This window comes from Oncorhynchus tshawytscha, linkage group LG18 (genome assembly GCF_018296145.1).
Source record: "Oncorhynchus tshawytscha isolate Ot180627B linkage group LG18, Otsh_v2.0, whole genome shotgun sequence".
NCBI classification, from domain to species: domain Eukaryota; kingdom Metazoa; phylum Chordata; class Actinopteri; order Salmoniformes; family Salmonidae; genus Oncorhynchus; species Oncorhynchus tshawytscha.
In genome coordinates, this window is record NC_056446.1 from 9,230,741 (window position 1) to 9,249,375 (window position 18,635).

Sequence of the window (18,635 nt, forward strand, 5' to 3'; positions counted from 1 at the left end):
ACAACAAAAAAATCCAGAAAAACGCATGTCAAAAATGTTATAAATTGATTTGCATTTTAATGAGGGAAATAAGTATTTGACCCCCTCTCAATCAGAAAGATTTCTGGCTCCCAGGTGTCTTTTATACAGGTAACGAGCTGAGATTAGGAGCACACTCTTAAAGGGAGTGGGACCCAGCTGGGTATGGTTCTCAATCAGGGACAGCTGTCTATTGTTGTCTCTGATTGGGAATCATACTTAGGTAATCCTTTTTCCTTCCTTCAGTGTGGGTAGTTAGCTTTGTTTGTGGCACTTAGTACTGTAAGCTTCACGGTTGTTGCGCTTGTTTCTTGTTTTGTTGGTGACATTCCTTAAATAAAAAAAGAAAATGTACGCTCACGACGCTGCACTTTGGTCCACTTCTTTTGACGGCCATGACAATATCCTTCATCTGCGATTATGGACTGCACTCATCAATTCAAACCACAAGGTTTTCAATGGGGTTCACGTGCGGAGACAGATGGCAATTGCAAAATGTTAATTTGTCGTCAATTAACCATTTCTTATTGGAGGATTTTGATGTGTGCTTGGGGTTATTGTCTTGCTGGAAGATCCACTTGCGGCCAAGTTTCAGTCTCCTGGCAGAGGCAACCAGGTTTTTGGCTAAAATGTACTGGTACTGGAAAGGGATGGGCATGAGAAATTGAATATCCTTAATAAAGTACTAAAACGGATGTCAAAATGCAATCTTTAACAAAGATTACATTTTCTTCAAATAGTGTGTTGTGAAGACACCAAGGCCGGGGTTCACTAATGTGCACACTCACTCACTCCAATTCGTGTGCGTTCATTGTTTTCAGGGTGTGAATTGTTTGTCAATGTTAATGAATTTTAAAAAAAAATCACCAGTCGTAAATGTAGGCTACCTTTAATCAAATACCTTTCCCCATTAATATAGAAATGTTTAGTTGTCATTTCTGTTCATTCAATGTATTATTGATACTGCATATGTTCTCATTCGTGTCCATGTTATTTGGAGAGCTCACAAACTGCTAAACACTTCTGATAATGAAGTTGAGGTTTATTTAATTATATTCACCAGTTATGTACATTTCTTCATTGTCTTTAATTTGGAGTATATGTCTGATTTCTCCAATCTGTTGTGTGAGTGCGCACAAAAGTACCCTATCACTATCAAGATCCATCACAGCACAACTAGCTCCAAGACAAAACATATGCTTATCAAGCACAAATAAACTTTTTCTGAGGGGGACATTTTTGGACATGTATAAAAAACATTTAAAAATGTATTTATAAGTATTCAGACCATTTGCTATGCCATGAAATTGAGCTCAGGTGCATCCTGTTTCCATTGATCATCCTTGAGATGTTTCTACAACTTGGTTTCAATTGATTGGGCATGATTTGGAAAGGCACACCGTTGTCTATAAAAAGGTCCCACAGTTGACAATGCATGTCAGAGCAAAAACCAAGCCACGATGTTGAAGGAATTGTCCATAGAGCTTTGGGGAAGGGTGCCAAAAATAGTCTGCATCATTGAAGGTCCCCAAGAACACAGTGGCCTCCATTCTAAAATGGAATAAGTTTGGAACCACCAATACTCTTTCTAGAGATGGCCCGACCAAACTGAGCAATCGGGGGAGAAGGGTCTTGGTCAGGGAGGTGACCAAGAACCCAATGGTCACTCTGACAGAGCTCCAAAGTTCCTCTGTGGAGATGGGAGAACCTTCCAGAAGGACAACCATCTATGCAGCACTCCACCAATCCGGCCTTTATGGTAGAGTGGCTAGATGGAAACCACTCCTCAGTAAAAGGAACATAACAGCAAGCTTGGAGTTTGCAACAAGGCATCCAAAGGACTCTGACGATGAGAATCAAGATTCTCTGGTCTGATGAAACCAAGATTGAACGCTTTGACCTGAATGCCAACTGTCACATCTGGAGGGAACCTGGCACCATGCCTACGGTGAAGCACCATCATGCTGTGGGGATGTTTTTCAGTAGCAGGGACTGGGATACTAGTCAGGATCGAGGGAAAGATGAACGGAGCAAAGTATAGAGAGATCTTTGATGAAAACCTGCTCCAGAGCACTCATTACCTGTTCTTGAGTGGCCCAGTCAGAGCCCGGACTTGAACCCGATCGAACGTCTCTGGAGAGACCTGAAAATAGCTTTGTAGTGAATCCCCATCCAACCTGACAGTGCTTGAGCGGATCTACAGAGATGAATGGGAGAAACTGCCAAATACAGGTGTGCCCTCCTTGTAGCGTCATACCAAAAAAGATTCAAATGTGCTTCCACAAAGTACTGAGTAAAGGTTCTGAATACCTATTTAAATGTGATGTCAGTTTTTTAGATTTTATCATTATGCGGTATTGTGGGTAGATTTGAGGAGAAAAAAAACTATTTAATCCATTTCAGAATAAAACTAACATACGTACTGTAACAAAATGTGGTTAAAGTCAAAGGGTCTGAATACGTTCCAAATGTACTGTATAAGTCATATCAGCAATGATACTATTTAGGCCTATTTGCAAACTGATCAACAGCTAGTGGTTCAATTACACCTAGTTTTCAACTGAAATAAACAATACAAAATGTTACGCACGCCACTGTGAAGAGGGAACACAACACCCTGCTACAACTCAACTCCCCATGAAGTGAAAGCGGTATGGGACTGTAGGTGCGAGTAAGGATGAGGAAGGCGGAGAGTGGTACCGTTTATTTATTCCATCACACGGTAATATGGGGAAAAGGGGCTGGACGGAACCAAAGCGAAGAAAGTAAATGTCAAAGCCCCCTCCATCTTACCTGCCTAACCATTACTTACCTAATTTAGCACCACCTGGTGCCCTAACCAAAATACAGGGGGTGGTCCACCCAGGTCTTACCTAGTGTGCCTAGACAGTGAATACACTATGGGTATATGTATGCCCGCGGGCCTCTTGCCTAAGCACTCCCTAGGTGCCTTCCCCTTCCCCCCTGGGAACAAAAAAACAGAATATTACAAACAATTTCACATATCAAAACACTGCATCCTATTAACACACTACAGACATAACCAATCAGTTCCCTCAGCAATAACTAACATAATACATACCAAATCTCTTTCTGAGAAACAACCAACATATGCTATAGCCATCAGCCTCCTCTCTCAGCAATCATCTCAGGATATTACAATCAATCTTTTTCTGAGAAACAGAACACTGGTTTTTATATAGCTACAGAAGGCATTGGTAATTGGAGACAGCTGCGTCCTGACGAGGGGACGAGGTCAGCTCTCCAATCATCAATTCGGGGCCGACCAACCAGCTGCTTGGGGAGAATTTCAGGAAGCCATTTCCTGAAACACACACTCAAATACACAAACTACAACACAGAAACTGGGGAACGTAACAACAAATAGTCCAAGGGTTTCAAGCTTTGGTTTATTTCAAAAGTAATCTTCAAGTGTATCATTAATATGTTGGATTCATGTCTTCATCTCAAAAATCAAATAAAACTTTATTTAAATGTTTTTAAAGTTTGATTAGATTAGATTCCATCCTATTCTTTAACTTTGATGTTTGGTTATGATGGAGGCGTGAATCCAACATGTCAATGATTAATTTGTAGCAAACTGGATATTGAATTGTGGTTGGTTGTCAACGCAACCAAATATCAACATTTGAAGGAGATGTGTATTCTGTTTGGATAGTTCAATCTGTGCCACTAACTTAGTCTGGCTTTAATTCCAGTTTGACTATACAAACCAATCTGATTCCACAAGAGGTATGTGGCAGGGTCTACAGTCAATCACGGATTACAAAAAGAAAACCAGCCCCGTCGCGGACCAGGATGTCTTATTCCCAGACAGACTAAATAACTTCTTTGCTCGCATTGAGGACAATACAGTGCCACTGACACGGCCCGCTACCAAAACCTGCCGACTCTCCTTCACTGCAGCCGACGAGAGTAAAACATTTAAACATGTTAACCCTCGCAAGGCTGCAGGCCCAGACGGCATCCCCAGCTGCGTCCTCAGAACATGCGCAGACCAGCTGGCTGGTGTGTTTACGGACATATTCAAACAATCCTTATCCCAGTCTGCCAGTCCCACATGCTTCAAGAGGGCCCCCATTGTTCCTGTTCCCAAGAAAGCTAAGGTAACTGAACTAAATGACTACCGACATTTAGCACTCACTTCCGTCATCATGAAGTGCTTTGAGAGACTAGTCAAGGACCATATCACCTCCACCCTACCTGACACCCTAGACCCACTCCAATTTGCTTACCGCCCCAATAGGTCCACAGACTATGCAATCGCAACCACACTGCACACTGCCCTAACCCATCTGGACAAGAGGAATACCTATGTGAGAATGCTGTTCATCGACTACAGCTCAGCATTTAACAACATAGTACCCTCCAAACTCGTCAGACCCTGGGTCTCGACCCCGCCCTGTGCAACTGGGTACTGGACTTCCTGACGGGCCGCCCCCAGGTGGTGAGGGTAGGTAACAACATCTCCCCCCGCCGATCCTCAACACTGGGGCCCCACAAGGGTGTGTTCTGAGCCCTCTCCTGTACTCCCTGTTCACCCACGACTGCGTGGCCATGCACGTCTCCAACTCAATCATCAAGTTTGCGGACGACACTACAGTGGTAGGCTTGATTACCAACAACGACGAGGCGGCCTACAGGGAGGAGGTGAGGGCCCTCGGAGTGTGGTGTCAGGAAAATATCACACTCAACTTCAACAAAACAAAGGAGATGATCATGGACTTCAGGAAACAGCAGAGGGAACACCCCCCTATCCACATCGACGGGACAGTAGTGGAGAGGGTAGAAAGTTTTAAGTTCCTCGACGTACACATCACGGCAAACTGAATTGGTCCACCCACACAGACAGCGTGGTGAAGAAGGCGCAGCAGCACCTCTTCAACCTTAGGAGGCTGAAGAAATTCGGCTTGTCACCAAAAGCACTCACAAACCTTTACAGATGCACAATCGAGAGCATCCTGTCGGGCTGTATAACTGCCTGGTACGGCAACTGCTCCGCCCACAACCGTAAGGCTCTCCAGAGGATAGTGAGGTCTGCACAACGCATCACCGGGGGCAAACTACCTGCCCTCCAGGACACCTACACCACCCGATGTCACAGGAAGGCCATAAAGATCATGTGGGTAGTTGCTTTCTGTTTTTGTGTCTGCACCAGACAGAACTGTTTTGGTTGTTCTCTTTGTTGTTTTGTTAATCAGTGTTCAGTTCCATTAACAAAAGGATGAACACGTACAACGCTGCACCTTGGTCCTCACCTTATTCATATGACGACCGTTACAAGAAAGGTCTTTGTTTCTGGCCATTTTGAGCCTGTAATCCAATCCAAAAATGCTGATGCTCCAGATATTCAACTATTCTAAAGAAGGCCAGTTTTATTACTTCTTTAATCAGCACAACAGATTTCAGCTGTGCTAACATAATTGCAAAAGGGTTTCCTAATGATCAATTAGCTTTCTAAAATGATAAACTTGGATTAGCTAACACAACGTGCCATTGGAACACAGGAGTGATATTCCATTAAAAGTCAGCCGTTTCCAGCTACAATTGTCATTTACAACATTAACAATGTCTACACTGTATTTCTGATCAATTTGATGTTATTTTATTGGACAGAAAATGTGCTTTTCTTTCAAAAACAAGGACATTTCTACGTGACCCCAAACCTTTGAACGGTAGTGTATATGTATTTATATGTATGTATGTATTTCTATGTGTATGTATATGTGTGTATGTGTATGTATATATTAGCAAAATAATATATGGGGGATTGGAAGTGATGCAGACAATTACATTGATTGAAGCTACAATCTATCTGCAATATTAAAGCTGATCTACCCCCTAAAAAAATATATAAAAAAATAAATACATAGATTTTATATTTCGTTGCGTTGTCAACCAAACACAATAAATAAATATTTTTGTAATTACAGTAACTAGCCTAAAGTTAAGGTTTTCTTACAAACGAATGTAACAGTTGTTATTCAACACATCCATGGACACATTTTGAGGTTAGCCTACTGTAACTGTAAGTGTCTTCTTATGTAATCATGTTCAAGATAGCATGCAAAGGTCACAGGTCTGTGGCAATCTTCACAATTGCTGTTAAAAACTGTGCAGAATGTTTAGCAGCATTGATCACTTGCACAATGTACTTTTAATGTAATCTCAACTGTATCCGGGTTATTTGGTTGTGCTATTATAGATGAACCACAGTGATATACAAAATATCTGACATTGTATTTTAATTTGAACTTTGTTGTGCTTTTAAATTGTTGAAATTGCAGTGATAACACATTTTGTGTTGTGTTGTTAAATGGTTGAAACCATAGTGATAACACATTGGGAATTCATCACACTTCTGGATGCTTTCTTTAGTGGGTTAATAAAGGTTGACATCTAATTGTTTTACCTTTATTTAATAACTAGGCAAGTCAGTTAAGAACAACATCTTATTTTTAATGACGCCTACGAACTGCCTTGTTGGGGGCAGATCGACAGATATTTTCCTTGTCAGCTCTTCCAACCTTTCGGTTACTAGTCCAATGCTCTAACCGCAAGGATACCAGTTCCCCGCTCATTAATCAACGTCTCAACCAAATATCACCTTTCCGTGTTGAAATAAAGTTGTGGTGGGCAATGGGATGTTTTTTCCTTTAATGCAATGTCAAAAAACAGCACTATTTTGTCAAATGGTGATATAACCTAAAACTTGCCGTCTACAGTTGCCTACCTCCCGCTCTCTGCAGACAAACGCACAGACCCTGAGCACGCACACGCAGAAGGCACGCAGTGTGAGGGGGGTTCGCAATAGGAGTGGGTGGTGCTGAAACGAACAGCTCCGCGAGTAAATGGGCGCTTCGGCAAATAAGGTAATCAGAGAGCTTTCATAGCGCCACTGTCCCTGTCTATAGAGACAGCCTAGCCATGAACCAGCCGAGCTCCCCATCCTCAAGATCCGCGTTCAAACTTCTGGAGCCCGTCTACTCACCCTGACCATGAAGAGACAAAACGTGAGGACCCTGTCGCTCATCATTTGCACGTTCACCTACCTGCTAGTCGGTGCGGCTGTCTTCGATGCCTTGGAATCTAAGAAGGAGAAGACCCAGAAAAAGAAAGTGTACGACCGAAAACAAGAGCTTATGAACACCTACAATCTCTCTCAATTCAACTTCGATGAGCTGGAGAGGGTGGTGTTGCAGCTGAAGCCTCACAAAGCCGGGGTACAGTGGAAATTCGCTGGATCTTTTTACTTTGCAATCACGGTGATCACGACCATAGGTAAGATTTGTTATACCAGTGACGTTTTGCATTTGAACCTGTTGCATTAATCAAAGTAAACACCAAAATAGCCTAGATAATGCGTAGGCTATGTGCCATGGCCTTGCATGTTCGAGAAGGGATTTATTCAAACTAGCCTTTATGACCTTGCTGAAGATTACATTTAGTCCATCACGTTTCATGCTTTTTTTATTTGACAAACAATCCCATTTGGTTCAGTCTATTGGGTTATTATTATTATTAGCATAGGCTTTACTAAAGCAAACAGACACATTTAAAATTAGTTTGCAGAATATTTCTAAATAGTTGCATTGGTATGGAACAGGGCTTGCCAAAGAAAATTCCTGGTGGGCAAAACATTTTAGTGGCCCTCTTCTTTTGCAGCAGATAATTTTTTTGTTTTTTGTTTTAGTCTTAATTTCCTGCAATTCTGCACATTTTGCCATGGGGTGTAGAGAAAATGTTGCATTTTTAAAGCAAGTTTGTTACAATTTTACAGAATTTCCAGTGAGGTGAAGCGAAGATTTAGCAATTTTATAACTAATTTCATGCAATTGTACTCATTATGCAATTCTCCACATTATGCCATAGGGTGGAGAAACATTTTTGCAGTTTTCAAACTCATTTCCTGCAGTTCTACACATTTTTCCATGACTTATGCAATACTAATATGATATCTGAGTTAGTGTGACTAACAAAATCAATGTGAGGCCCCTGGAGGTCAGGGCACTTTGGCATGTTCACTTTGGCATGTGTGTTTTTGTTGGGGGCACTCTAGCAGCCACGGGGCCCCAAGCGATCGCTTATGCCTAGGGCCGGCCCTGCTATGAGAGTTTGCAGTAGGTTTTGAAATTATTAAGATCAACTTTTATCTGTTTTATAGTGAGATACCACTGCAAATATGGTGTTTAATCTTGTTAGGACCCTGCTTCTTTTTTGACTGGACTTCTGGTATGGAATATGTCTTACAAAGCAATCCATCACAACCGTAGAATAAATATTATCTTTAACAGGTTGCAATCATAATCTTTGCAAGAGGCGTTGGAATAATGGGTATTCAGAAGTATCAGGTGCAAATGTTGAGCCTAACCAAAGCGTGGTCTTTAAAAGTCTCACCAGATAATATTCTATATGTTAAAAATTCATCTCAACATAATATTTAGGTTTGAAAGTTGTTTCTACTGCCAAAAGAGAAATGTAGCCTACATGATGGAGGAAGTACACTCACCTAAATCCCTTCACCACATTTCCCACTATCACCTTTTATATTAAGTAACTGCAATGCACCTTCCTCCATACCATCACCCTCATCCCCAGCCTCATCTCTGGTCCCCACCTCTGGCTCGGCTCTGTATTGGATGACTTGGGGCAGTTGTGCCTGGTGACCCAAGGTGGTGATAACCCTATCACATGTAGAGGACTTATTGCATGCGAACCCGATCCAAGAAGCTGAAACCGCATGCTGTAATTGTGAGCCCACTGGCTGGCAGTGACACAGTGTTTGGCTTTTCAATTCACCATTAACTATTGATGGCAACACCAGAGTTTGCACTGTTCAACTGGCCTCTCATCCACACACCTACTCTTACAGTATATTGTATACTCTACACACACACACACACACACACACACACACACACACACACACACACACACACACACACACACACACACACACACACACACACACACACACACACACACACACACACACACACACACACACACACACACACAAACTGTATTATTACACCAAGTTACACCATAACCCCATGATAGTGCGTGACAGTGAAGTCACATCTCTGGCAGACACACAGCTACATCTCTTGAGAAACATACTGCATAACCCGAAAACACTGACCATTTCTCAAAACGAGACCGAGTCAAGACCGAGATCAGTAAAATGTGAGTTCAATTCAAGACCGTGATTGTAATTTTGTCAAATCAAATAGTATTTGTCACATGCGCTGAATACAATAGGTCTACTATACCTTTCAATGAAATGCTTACTTTACAAGCCCTTAACCAACAATGCTTTAAGAAGTTTAAGTAAAAAATAGAAAATAAAAGTAACAAATAATAAAACAGCAGCAGTAAAATAACAATAGCGATGCTATATACAGGGGGGATCTGTACAGAGTCAATGTGTGGGTGCACCAGTTAATCGAGGTAATATGTACATGTATGTAGAGTTACAGTGACTATGCATAGATAATAAATAGAGAGTAGCAGAAGTGTAAAAGAGGGGTCTGGGTAGCCCTTTTGAATAGCTGTTCAGGAGTCTTATGGCTTGGGAGTAGAAGCTGTTAAGAAGCCTTCTGGACCCAGACTTGGCGCTCCGGTATCGCTTGCCATGCGGTAGCAGAGAGAACAGTCTATGACTAGGGTGTCTAGAGTCTTTGACAATTTTTAGGGCCTGGTATAGAGGTTCTGGATGGCAGGAAGCTTGGCCTCAGTGATGTACTGGGCCGTACACACTACCCTCTGTAGTGCCTTGCGGTCAGAGGCCAAGCAGTTGCCATACCAGGCAGTGATGCAACCGGTCAGAATGCTCTCGATGGTGCAAATGTAGAACTTTTTGAGGATCTGAGGACCCATGCCAAATCTTTTCAGTGTCCTGAGGGGGAATTGTTGTGCCCTCTTCACGACTGTCTTGGTGTTTTTGGACCATGATAGTTTGTTGGTGATGTGGACACCGTGCCTGCCCTTGCAGTCATGTGTGAACAGGGAGTACATGAGGGGACTGAGCACGCACCCCCGAGGAGCCCCCGTGTTGAGGATCTGCGTGGCAGATGTGTTGTTGCCTACCCTTACCAACTGGGGGCAGCCCGGCAGGAAGTCCCGGATCCAGTTGCAGAGGGAGGTCTTCAGTCCCAGGGTCCTTAGCTTAGTGATGAGCTTTGAGGGCAGTATGGTGTTGAATGCTGAGCTGTAGTCAATGAATAGCATTCTCACATACACTACCAGTCAAAAGTTATAGAACACCTACTCATTCAGGGGTTTTTCTTTATTTTTGACAAGAGTGTGCAAAGCTGTCATCAAGGAAAAGGGTGGCTATTTGAAGAATCTCAAATATCAAATATATTTAGATGTGTTTAACATTTCTTTGGTTACTATATGATTCCAAATGTTTTATTCCATAGTTTTGATGTCTTCACTATTATTCTACAATCTAGAAAATAGTACAAATAAAGAAAAAAATCCTTGAATGAGTAGGTGTTTGTCACAGCAGATTTCCTCCTCTTCCTCTGAAGAGGTGAAACAAGGATCGGACCAATACGCAGCGTGGTAGGTGTCCATGGTTTTTAATAAGAATAACTAAACACGAACACAGATACAAAATAATAAAGTGAACTGGCAACGAAACAGTCCCGTGTGGCACAAACACTGACACAGGAAACAATCACCCACAAAATACCCAAAGAATATGGCTGCCTAAATATGGTTCCCAATCAGAGACAACGATAGACAGCTGCCTCTAATTGAGAACCAATCTAGGCAACCATAGACATACAATTTACCTAGACAGGAAACAGCCCCATAAACATACAAACCCATAGACACGACAAAACACATAAATCCCCTAGACACGACAAAACACATAAATACCCCATGTCACACCCTGACCTAACCAAAATAATAAAGAAAACAAAGATAACTAAGCCCAGGGAGTGACAGTGTTCTCAAACTTTTGACAGGTAGTGTAGGTGTTCCTTTTGTCCAGGTGGGAAAAGGCAGTGTTGAGTGCAATAGAGATAGCATCATCTGTGGATTTGTTGGGGCGGTAAGCAAATTGGAGAGGGTCTAGGGTTTCTGAGATAATGGTGTTGAAATCACCAACATAATAAGAGTTCAAAATGTCCAGTATTTCTGTGTTTATATTTCAGAAAATATGGATTCTTTAGACATTCAAAATAGTGAAAAAATGCATGCCGAGGGAAAACAGAGCCACTCTACCAATGATTACTTACCCAAACACAGTGGGGAACAATGTGCTCCTTCTGTCAACGGGTGTATAGAGGCGAAGTCAGGTGCAGGAGAGTAGAGTGATGAAAACAGGCACACTTTTATTTTAGTTCCAAAAACGAGAGCACTACATTAATAAAATGCGCTCAAAACACGGAACATACAAAAATAAAGTGCGTAATTAAACACCACAATAACATGAAACAATTACACACAAAACATAATGGGAAACAGGGAGTTAAATACAAGTAGATTGATTGGGGAAATGAAAACCAGGTGTGTATGGACACAAGACAAGACAAATGGATATATGGAAATGGAGCGGTGATGGCTAGAAAGCTGGTGATGTTGATCGCCGAACGCCACCGAACAAGGAGAGGAGCCGACTTCGGCGGAAGTCGTGACAGTATCCCCCTTTGACGCGTGGCTCCAGCGGTGCGCCAACACCGGCCTCTAGGACGACACGGAGGATGAGGCGCAGGGCGATCCGGCCGGCGACTGTGAAACTCCCACAGCAGATCAGGATCCAAAACATCTGCAACCGGAACCCAGCACCTCTCCTCTGGCCCGTACCCCTCCTGAAGGTTCCCCACCCGATGCCTCAAATCCAGGATGGAATGAACGATGTACGCCGGGGCCCCCTCGAAGTCCAAAGGTGGTGGAGGGACCTCCCGCACCTCAGATTCCTGGAGCGGACCAGCCACCACCGGCATGAGGAGAGACACATGGAACAAGGGGTTAAAACGATAATCAGAGGGAAGCTGTAATCTGTAACATACCCAGCCTCGGACGTGACCACCACTATGAATGCCAAAGAGGGATCCGGATGGGCCAGCACTGGAGCCGAAGTAAACAGAGCTCTTAGCTGCCCAAAAACCCTGTCCATCACAGTCGACCACTGCAACCTTTTTATTTTACCTTTATTTAACTAGGCAAGTCAGTTAATAACAAATTCTTATTTTCAATGACGGCCTAGGAACAGTGGGTTAACTGCCTTTTCAGGGGCAGAACGACAGATTTGTACCTTGTCAGCTCGGGGATATGAACTTGGACCCTTTCGGTTACTAGTCCAACGCTCTAACCACTAGGCTACCCTGGACCCCCCTCCAGCAGTGAGCTAATGGGCACAGCAACCTGGCCAAAACCCTGGATAAATCTCTGGTAGTAATTGGGAGTCGGCCAATTACGCACGGCTGCAATGTGGTCACTCTCCATCTCCACCCCTGATGTGGAAATATGATACCCTAGGAATGAGAAGGCCTGCTGAAAGAACAGGCATTTCTCAGCCTTGACGTACAGGTCATGCTCCAACAGTTGTCCAAGTACCTTGCGCACCAAGGACACATGCTCGGCGCGTGTAGCGTGCTCGGCATGTGTAAATCAGAATGTCATCGATATACACCACTACACTCTGCCCGTGCAGGTCCCTGAAAATCTCGTCTACAAAGGATTGGAAAACTGATGGAGCATTCATCAACCCGTACGGCAAGACGAGGTACTCATACTGGCCTGTGGTGGTACTGAACGCTGTCTTCCACTCGTCTCCCTCCCAGTTACGCATCAGGTTATACGCACTCCTGAGATCCAGTTTCGTGAAGAAGCGCGCCCCATGCATTGACTCAATCGCCGTGGCGATGAGAGGTAGCGGGTAACTGTACCTCACCATGATTTGATTGAGACCTCTATAGTCAATGCACGGGTGCAGACCTCCATTCTTCTTCTTCACAAAAAATAAACTCGAGGAGACGGGTAAAGTGGAGGACCGAATGTACCCCTGACGCAGGGATTCAGAGACATATGTATCCATAGCCACCGTCTCTGCTTGTGACAGGGGATACAATGTCTCCTGGGAAGCGTAGCGTCTGCCAGGAGATTTATCGCACAATCCCCCGTCGATGAGGTGGTAATTGAGTCGCCTTCTTTTTACAAAAGGCGAGATCCAAATCGGCATATCCTGGGGGATGTGCACGGTGGAGACCTGGTCTGGAATTTTCACCGTGGTAGCACCAACAGAAACCCCTACACACCTCCCTGAGCAATTTCGCGACCACCCCTTGAGAGCCCTCTGTTGCCAGGAAATAGTGGGGTTATGCAGAGCCAACCAGGGAAGGCCTAGTACCACAGGAACCGCAGGACAGTCAATGAGGAAGAGACTGATTCTCTCCTCATGATCCCCCTGCATAACCATTTCTAAGGAGATGGTGGCCTCCCTGATTAGCCCGGACCCTAATGGTCGACTATCTAGAGCGTGTACCTGGAAGGGTCTAACTATAGGAAAAATGGGGATCCCTAACCTAATGGCTAATGCTCTGTCGATAAAATTCCCAGCTCCGACTGAAGCGACGAGCGCCTTATGCTGGGAATGTGGCGAAAACTCAGGGAAACAAACAGGCACAAATAGTTGATCAACAGAGGATTCTGGATGAGTGTGGTGCATGCTCACCTGGGGTGACGCCAGAGTGCCCTGCATGTTGCCTCCACTCCCAGAGGAACCAACACGGCTCCGACCAGCAGTGTGTCCTCTGCGGCCACAGATGGCGCACGTGATGGCTCCTCCTCCAGTCTCCCTATGGCAGCCCCTCCTAACTCCATGGGCACCTGACTCCATTGCTCGGTGTGTAATTCTGTCAACAGGTTTATAGAGGCGAAGTCAGGTGCAGGAGGGTAGAGGGATGTAAACAGGTGCACTGTTATTTTAGTTCCAAAAACGAGAGCACTACATAAATCAAATGCGCTCAAAACATGGAACATACAAAAATAAAGTGCGTAATTAAACACCACAATGACATGAAACGATTACACACAAAACATAATGGGAAACAGAGGGTTAAATACAAGTAGATTGATTGGGGAAAGGAAAACCAGGTGTGTATGGAAACAAGAGAAGACAAATGCATAAATGAAAAATGGAGCGGCGATGGCTAGAAAGCCGGTGACTTCGATCGCCGAATGCCACCTGAACAAGGAGAGGAGCCGACTTTGGCGGAAGTCGTGACACCTTCAGAAAAGGGCAAAGGATTTATAAAATAATTATTATAATAATATAATAATAACAATAATGATATTATTATTTTCAATCTCGTTCTGATTTTATCTCTTCAATTTTTGTTAGAAAGGGTTAACTCTGAAGAGAAATAAAGATCCAATCAGGATTTTTCTTTTGTCTCCGGAGAGATAAATCTAGCCAAGTCACCCATTGTCACTCGCTCAATACGGAAGTGGTAGGATGACGTGGACGCTGTTTTGCTAGCACAGACTGAAATATGTTCCGGGATTCATCCAATGGCATTGAGGAGTATACCTACTCGGGCTTCATCAAGTACATATCCCAACCAGAAGCCATGGATTACAGGCAACATCCGCACTGAGCTAAAGGCTAGAACTGCCGCTTTCAAAGAGCTGGACACTAATTTGAATCTTCTAAGAAATCAAGCTATGCCATCAGATGAACCATTAAACTGGCAAAGCATCAATACAGGACTAAGATTGAGTCCTACTATGCAGGCTCTGACTCTCGCTGGATGTGGCAGGATTAGCAAACTATTATGGACTTCAAAGGGAAACCCAGCCACGAGCTGCCCAGTGACGCGAGCCTAACAGAAGAGCTAAATGCCTTTTATGCTTGCTTCGAGGCAAGCAACCGTGAAGCATGCATAAGAGCATCAGCTGTTCTGGACGACTGTGTGATCACACTCTCGGTAGCCGATGTGAGCAAGACTTTTCAACAGGTTAACATTCACAAGGCCACGGGGCCAGACGGATTACAAGGACATGTACTCAGAGCATGCATGGACCAACTGACATTTTCAAGCTCTCCCTGACAGAGTCTATAATACCTACATGTTTCAAGGAGAACAGCCTAGTCCGTGTGCCCAAGAAAGCGAATGTAATCTGCCTAAATGACTATCACCCTGTATTACTCACGTCGGTAGGCATGAATTGCTTTCAAAGGCTGATCATGGCTCAAGTCCAGGTCCAAAAGGATCCTTAACAGCTTCTACCCCCAAGCCATAAGACTGCTGAACAATTAATAAAATGGCCACCTGGACTATTTACATTTATCCCCCCCCCCCTTTTGTTTTTACACAGCTGCTACTCGCTGTTTATTATCTATGCATAGTCACTTTACCCCTACCTACATGTACAAATTACCTCGACTAACCTGTACCCCCGCACATTGACTCGGTACCGGTACCCCCTGTATATAGCCTCGTTATTGATATTTTATTGAGTTATTTTTTATTTAAAACAATTTACTTTAGTTTATTTAGTAAATATTTTATTAACTCTTTCTTGAACTGCATTGTTGGTTAAGGGCTTATAAGTAAGCATTTCGCTGTAAGGTTATTCGGCACATGTTACAAATAAAATGAGGTTTGATTTGATTTTGTTTCTCAGTTTCTCATTTCCAGCTTTGATGCAACTGTACTGTCTCCGCCTTACAGATGGTAACGGTGTGAACAGGCCGTGGCTCTGGTGGCTGAGGTCCGTGAGGATATTTTTGGCCTTCCTGTGACACCGGGTGCTGTTGATGTCTAGGAGGGTAGACCGTGTGCCCCCTGTGATGGTTTGGGCTGACCGCACCACCCTCTGGAAAGCCTTGCAGTTGCAGATGGTGCAATGTCCATACCAGGCAGTGATACAGCCTGACAGGATAATTCAATGTTGCATCTGTAGAAGTTTGTGAGTGTCTTAGGGGCCAAGCCAACCTTCTTCAGCCTCCTGAGGTTGAGGAAGTGCTGTTATGCCTTCTTCACCATGCTGTCTGTGTGAAGGGACCAATTCATGTTGTCATTGATGTGCACGCCGAGGAACTTGAAGCTTTTAACCCTCTCCATTGCGGCCCTGTCTGTCACGATCGTTTGTCGAATAAATGGACCAAGGCGCAGCGTGCGTAGAGTTCTGCATGTTTAATTATTGAAACTCACCAAAACAATACAGAAACAAACGAAACGTGAAGTAATGGAGTGCTCACAGGCACTACACAAAAACAAGATCCCACAAACAACAGGTGGGAAAAGGCTGCCTAAATATGATTCCCAATCAGAGACAACGATAGACAGCTCCCTCTGATTGGGAACCATACCAGGCCAACATAGAAATGAAAACTAGAATGCCCACCCTAATCACACCCTGACCTAACCAAATAGAGAAATAAAAGGATCTCTAAGGTCAGAGCGAGACACTGTTGATGTAGTCCACAACCAGCAACTTTGTTTTGTTGACATTGAGGGAGAGGTTATTTTTCTATTACCACTCCCCCAGGGGTCTCACCTCCTCCCTGTAGGCTGTCTCGTCATGGTTGGTCATCAGGTCTACCACTGTTGTGTTGTCAGCCAACTTGATGATTGAGATGGAGACGTTCATGGCCATACAGTCATTGGTGAACAGGGAGAACAGGAGGGGCCTGAGCATGCGCTCTGTGGGGTTGAGGATCAGTGTGGAGGAGGTGTTGTTACCTACCTTCAACAATTGGTGAAATATAAAAATAATACAAAATCAATCTATACAAAATACCCTTAAATGACAAAGCAAAAACTGTTTTAAAATAAAAAGTGAAATATCACATTTACATAAGTATTCTGACACTTTACTCACTACTTTGTTGCGAAGCACATTTGGCAGAGAATGCAACCTCGACTCTTCTTGGGTATTACTCTACAACTTTGGCACACCTGTATTTGGGGAGTTTGTCCCATTCTTCTCTGCAGATCCTCTCAAGATCTGTCAGGTTGGATGGGGAGCGTCGCTGTACAGCCATGTTCAGGTCTCTCCAGAGATATTCGATTGGATTCAAATCTGGGCTCTGACTGGGCCACTCAAGGACATTCAGAGACTTGTCCCGAAGCCACTCCTGCATTTTCTTGGCTGTGTGCTTAGGGTTGTTGTCCTGTTGGAAGGTGAACCTTCACACCAGTCTGAGGTCCTGAGCACTCTGGAGCAGGTTTTCATCAAGAAGCTCTCTGTACTTTGCGCTGTTCATTTTCCCCTCGATCCTGACTAGTCTTTCATCCCCTGCCGCTGAGAAAATCCCCTCACCATGATGCAGCCACCACCATGCTTCACCGTAGGGATGGTGCCAGGTTTCCTCCTGACATGATGCTTTGCATTCAGGCCAAAGAGTTCAATCTTGGTTTCATCAGACCAGAGAATCTTGTTTCTCCTTTAGGTGCCTTTTGGAAAACTCTGGCTGTCATGTGCCTTTTACTTTGGAGTGGCTTTTGTCCGGACACTCTACCATAAAGGCCTGATTGATGGAGTGCTGCAGAGATGGAAGGTTCTCCCATCTCCACAGAGGAACTGGAGTTCTTTCAGAGTGACCATCGGGTTCTTGGTCACATCGCTGAAGTCAAATTGGTAAAACCATGAGATCTTGTCGGCCCACTTACATGTTCGGGCATTCAAAGTAGCCCTATCAAAGAACTGTTAATGAGTAATCATTTTTATTTTTTTCACCTATATTTAACCAGGTAGGCTAGTTGAGAACAAGTTCTCATTTACAACTGCGACCTGGCCATAAAGCACAGCAGTTCGACACATACAACAACACAGTTACACATGGAATAAATAAACATACAGTCAATAATACAGTAGAAAAAGTCTATATACAGTGTGTGCAAATTAAGTAAGATAAGGGAGGTAAGGCAATAAATAGGCCATGGTTGGGAAATAATGACAATATACCAATTAAACACTGGAGTGATTAATGTGCAGAAGATGAATGTGCAAGTAGATTTACTGGGGTGCAAAGTAGCAAGATAAATAAATAAATACGGTAAGTGGAGGAGGTAGTTGGATGGGCTATTTACAGATGGGCTATGTACAGGTGCAGTAATCTGTGAGCTGCTCTGACAGCTGGTGTTTAATGCTAGTGAGGGAGATATGAGTCTCCAGCTTCAGTGATTTTTGCAGTTCGTTCCAGTCATTGGCAGCAGAGAACTGGAAGGAAAGGCGACCAAATTAGGAATTGGCTTTGTTGGTGACCAGTGAGATATACATGCTGGAGCGCGTGCTACGGGTGGGTGCTGCTATGGTGACCAGTGAGCTGAGATAATGCAGGCTTTACCTAGCAAAGATATGTTGATGACCTGGAGCCAGTGGGTTTGGCGACGAGTATGAAGCGAGGGCCAGCCAACGAGAGCGTACAGGTCACAGTGATGGGTAGTACATGGGGCTTTGGTGACAAAACGGATGGCACTGTGATAGACTGCATCCAATTTGTTGAGTAGAGTGTTGGAGGCTATTTTGTAAATTACATCGCTGAAGTCGAGGATCGGTAGGAGGAGGGTCAGTTTTATGAGGGTATGTTTTGCAGCATGAGTGAAGGATGCTTTGTTGCGAAATAGGGA

General features: G+C 43.9%; 1 protein-coding gene across 1 annotated transcript in view; it reads left to right on the plus strand.

The window, feature by feature from the left end:
* Positions 1–6,843: 6,843 nt before the first annotated feature.
* LOC112217434 (potassium channel subfamily K member 3-like) overlaps positions 6,844–18,635 on the plus strand; it is a 49,588-nt gene continuing 37,796 nt past the window's right edge. Inside the window, exon 1 of the mRNA XM_024377720.2 lies at positions 6,844–7,320. Within this exon, the coding sequence (XP_024233488.1) occupies positions 7,038–7,320 (283 nt within the window). The 5' untranslated portion in view covers positions 6,844–7,037. The remainder of the gene's footprint in view (positions 7,321–18,635) is intronic.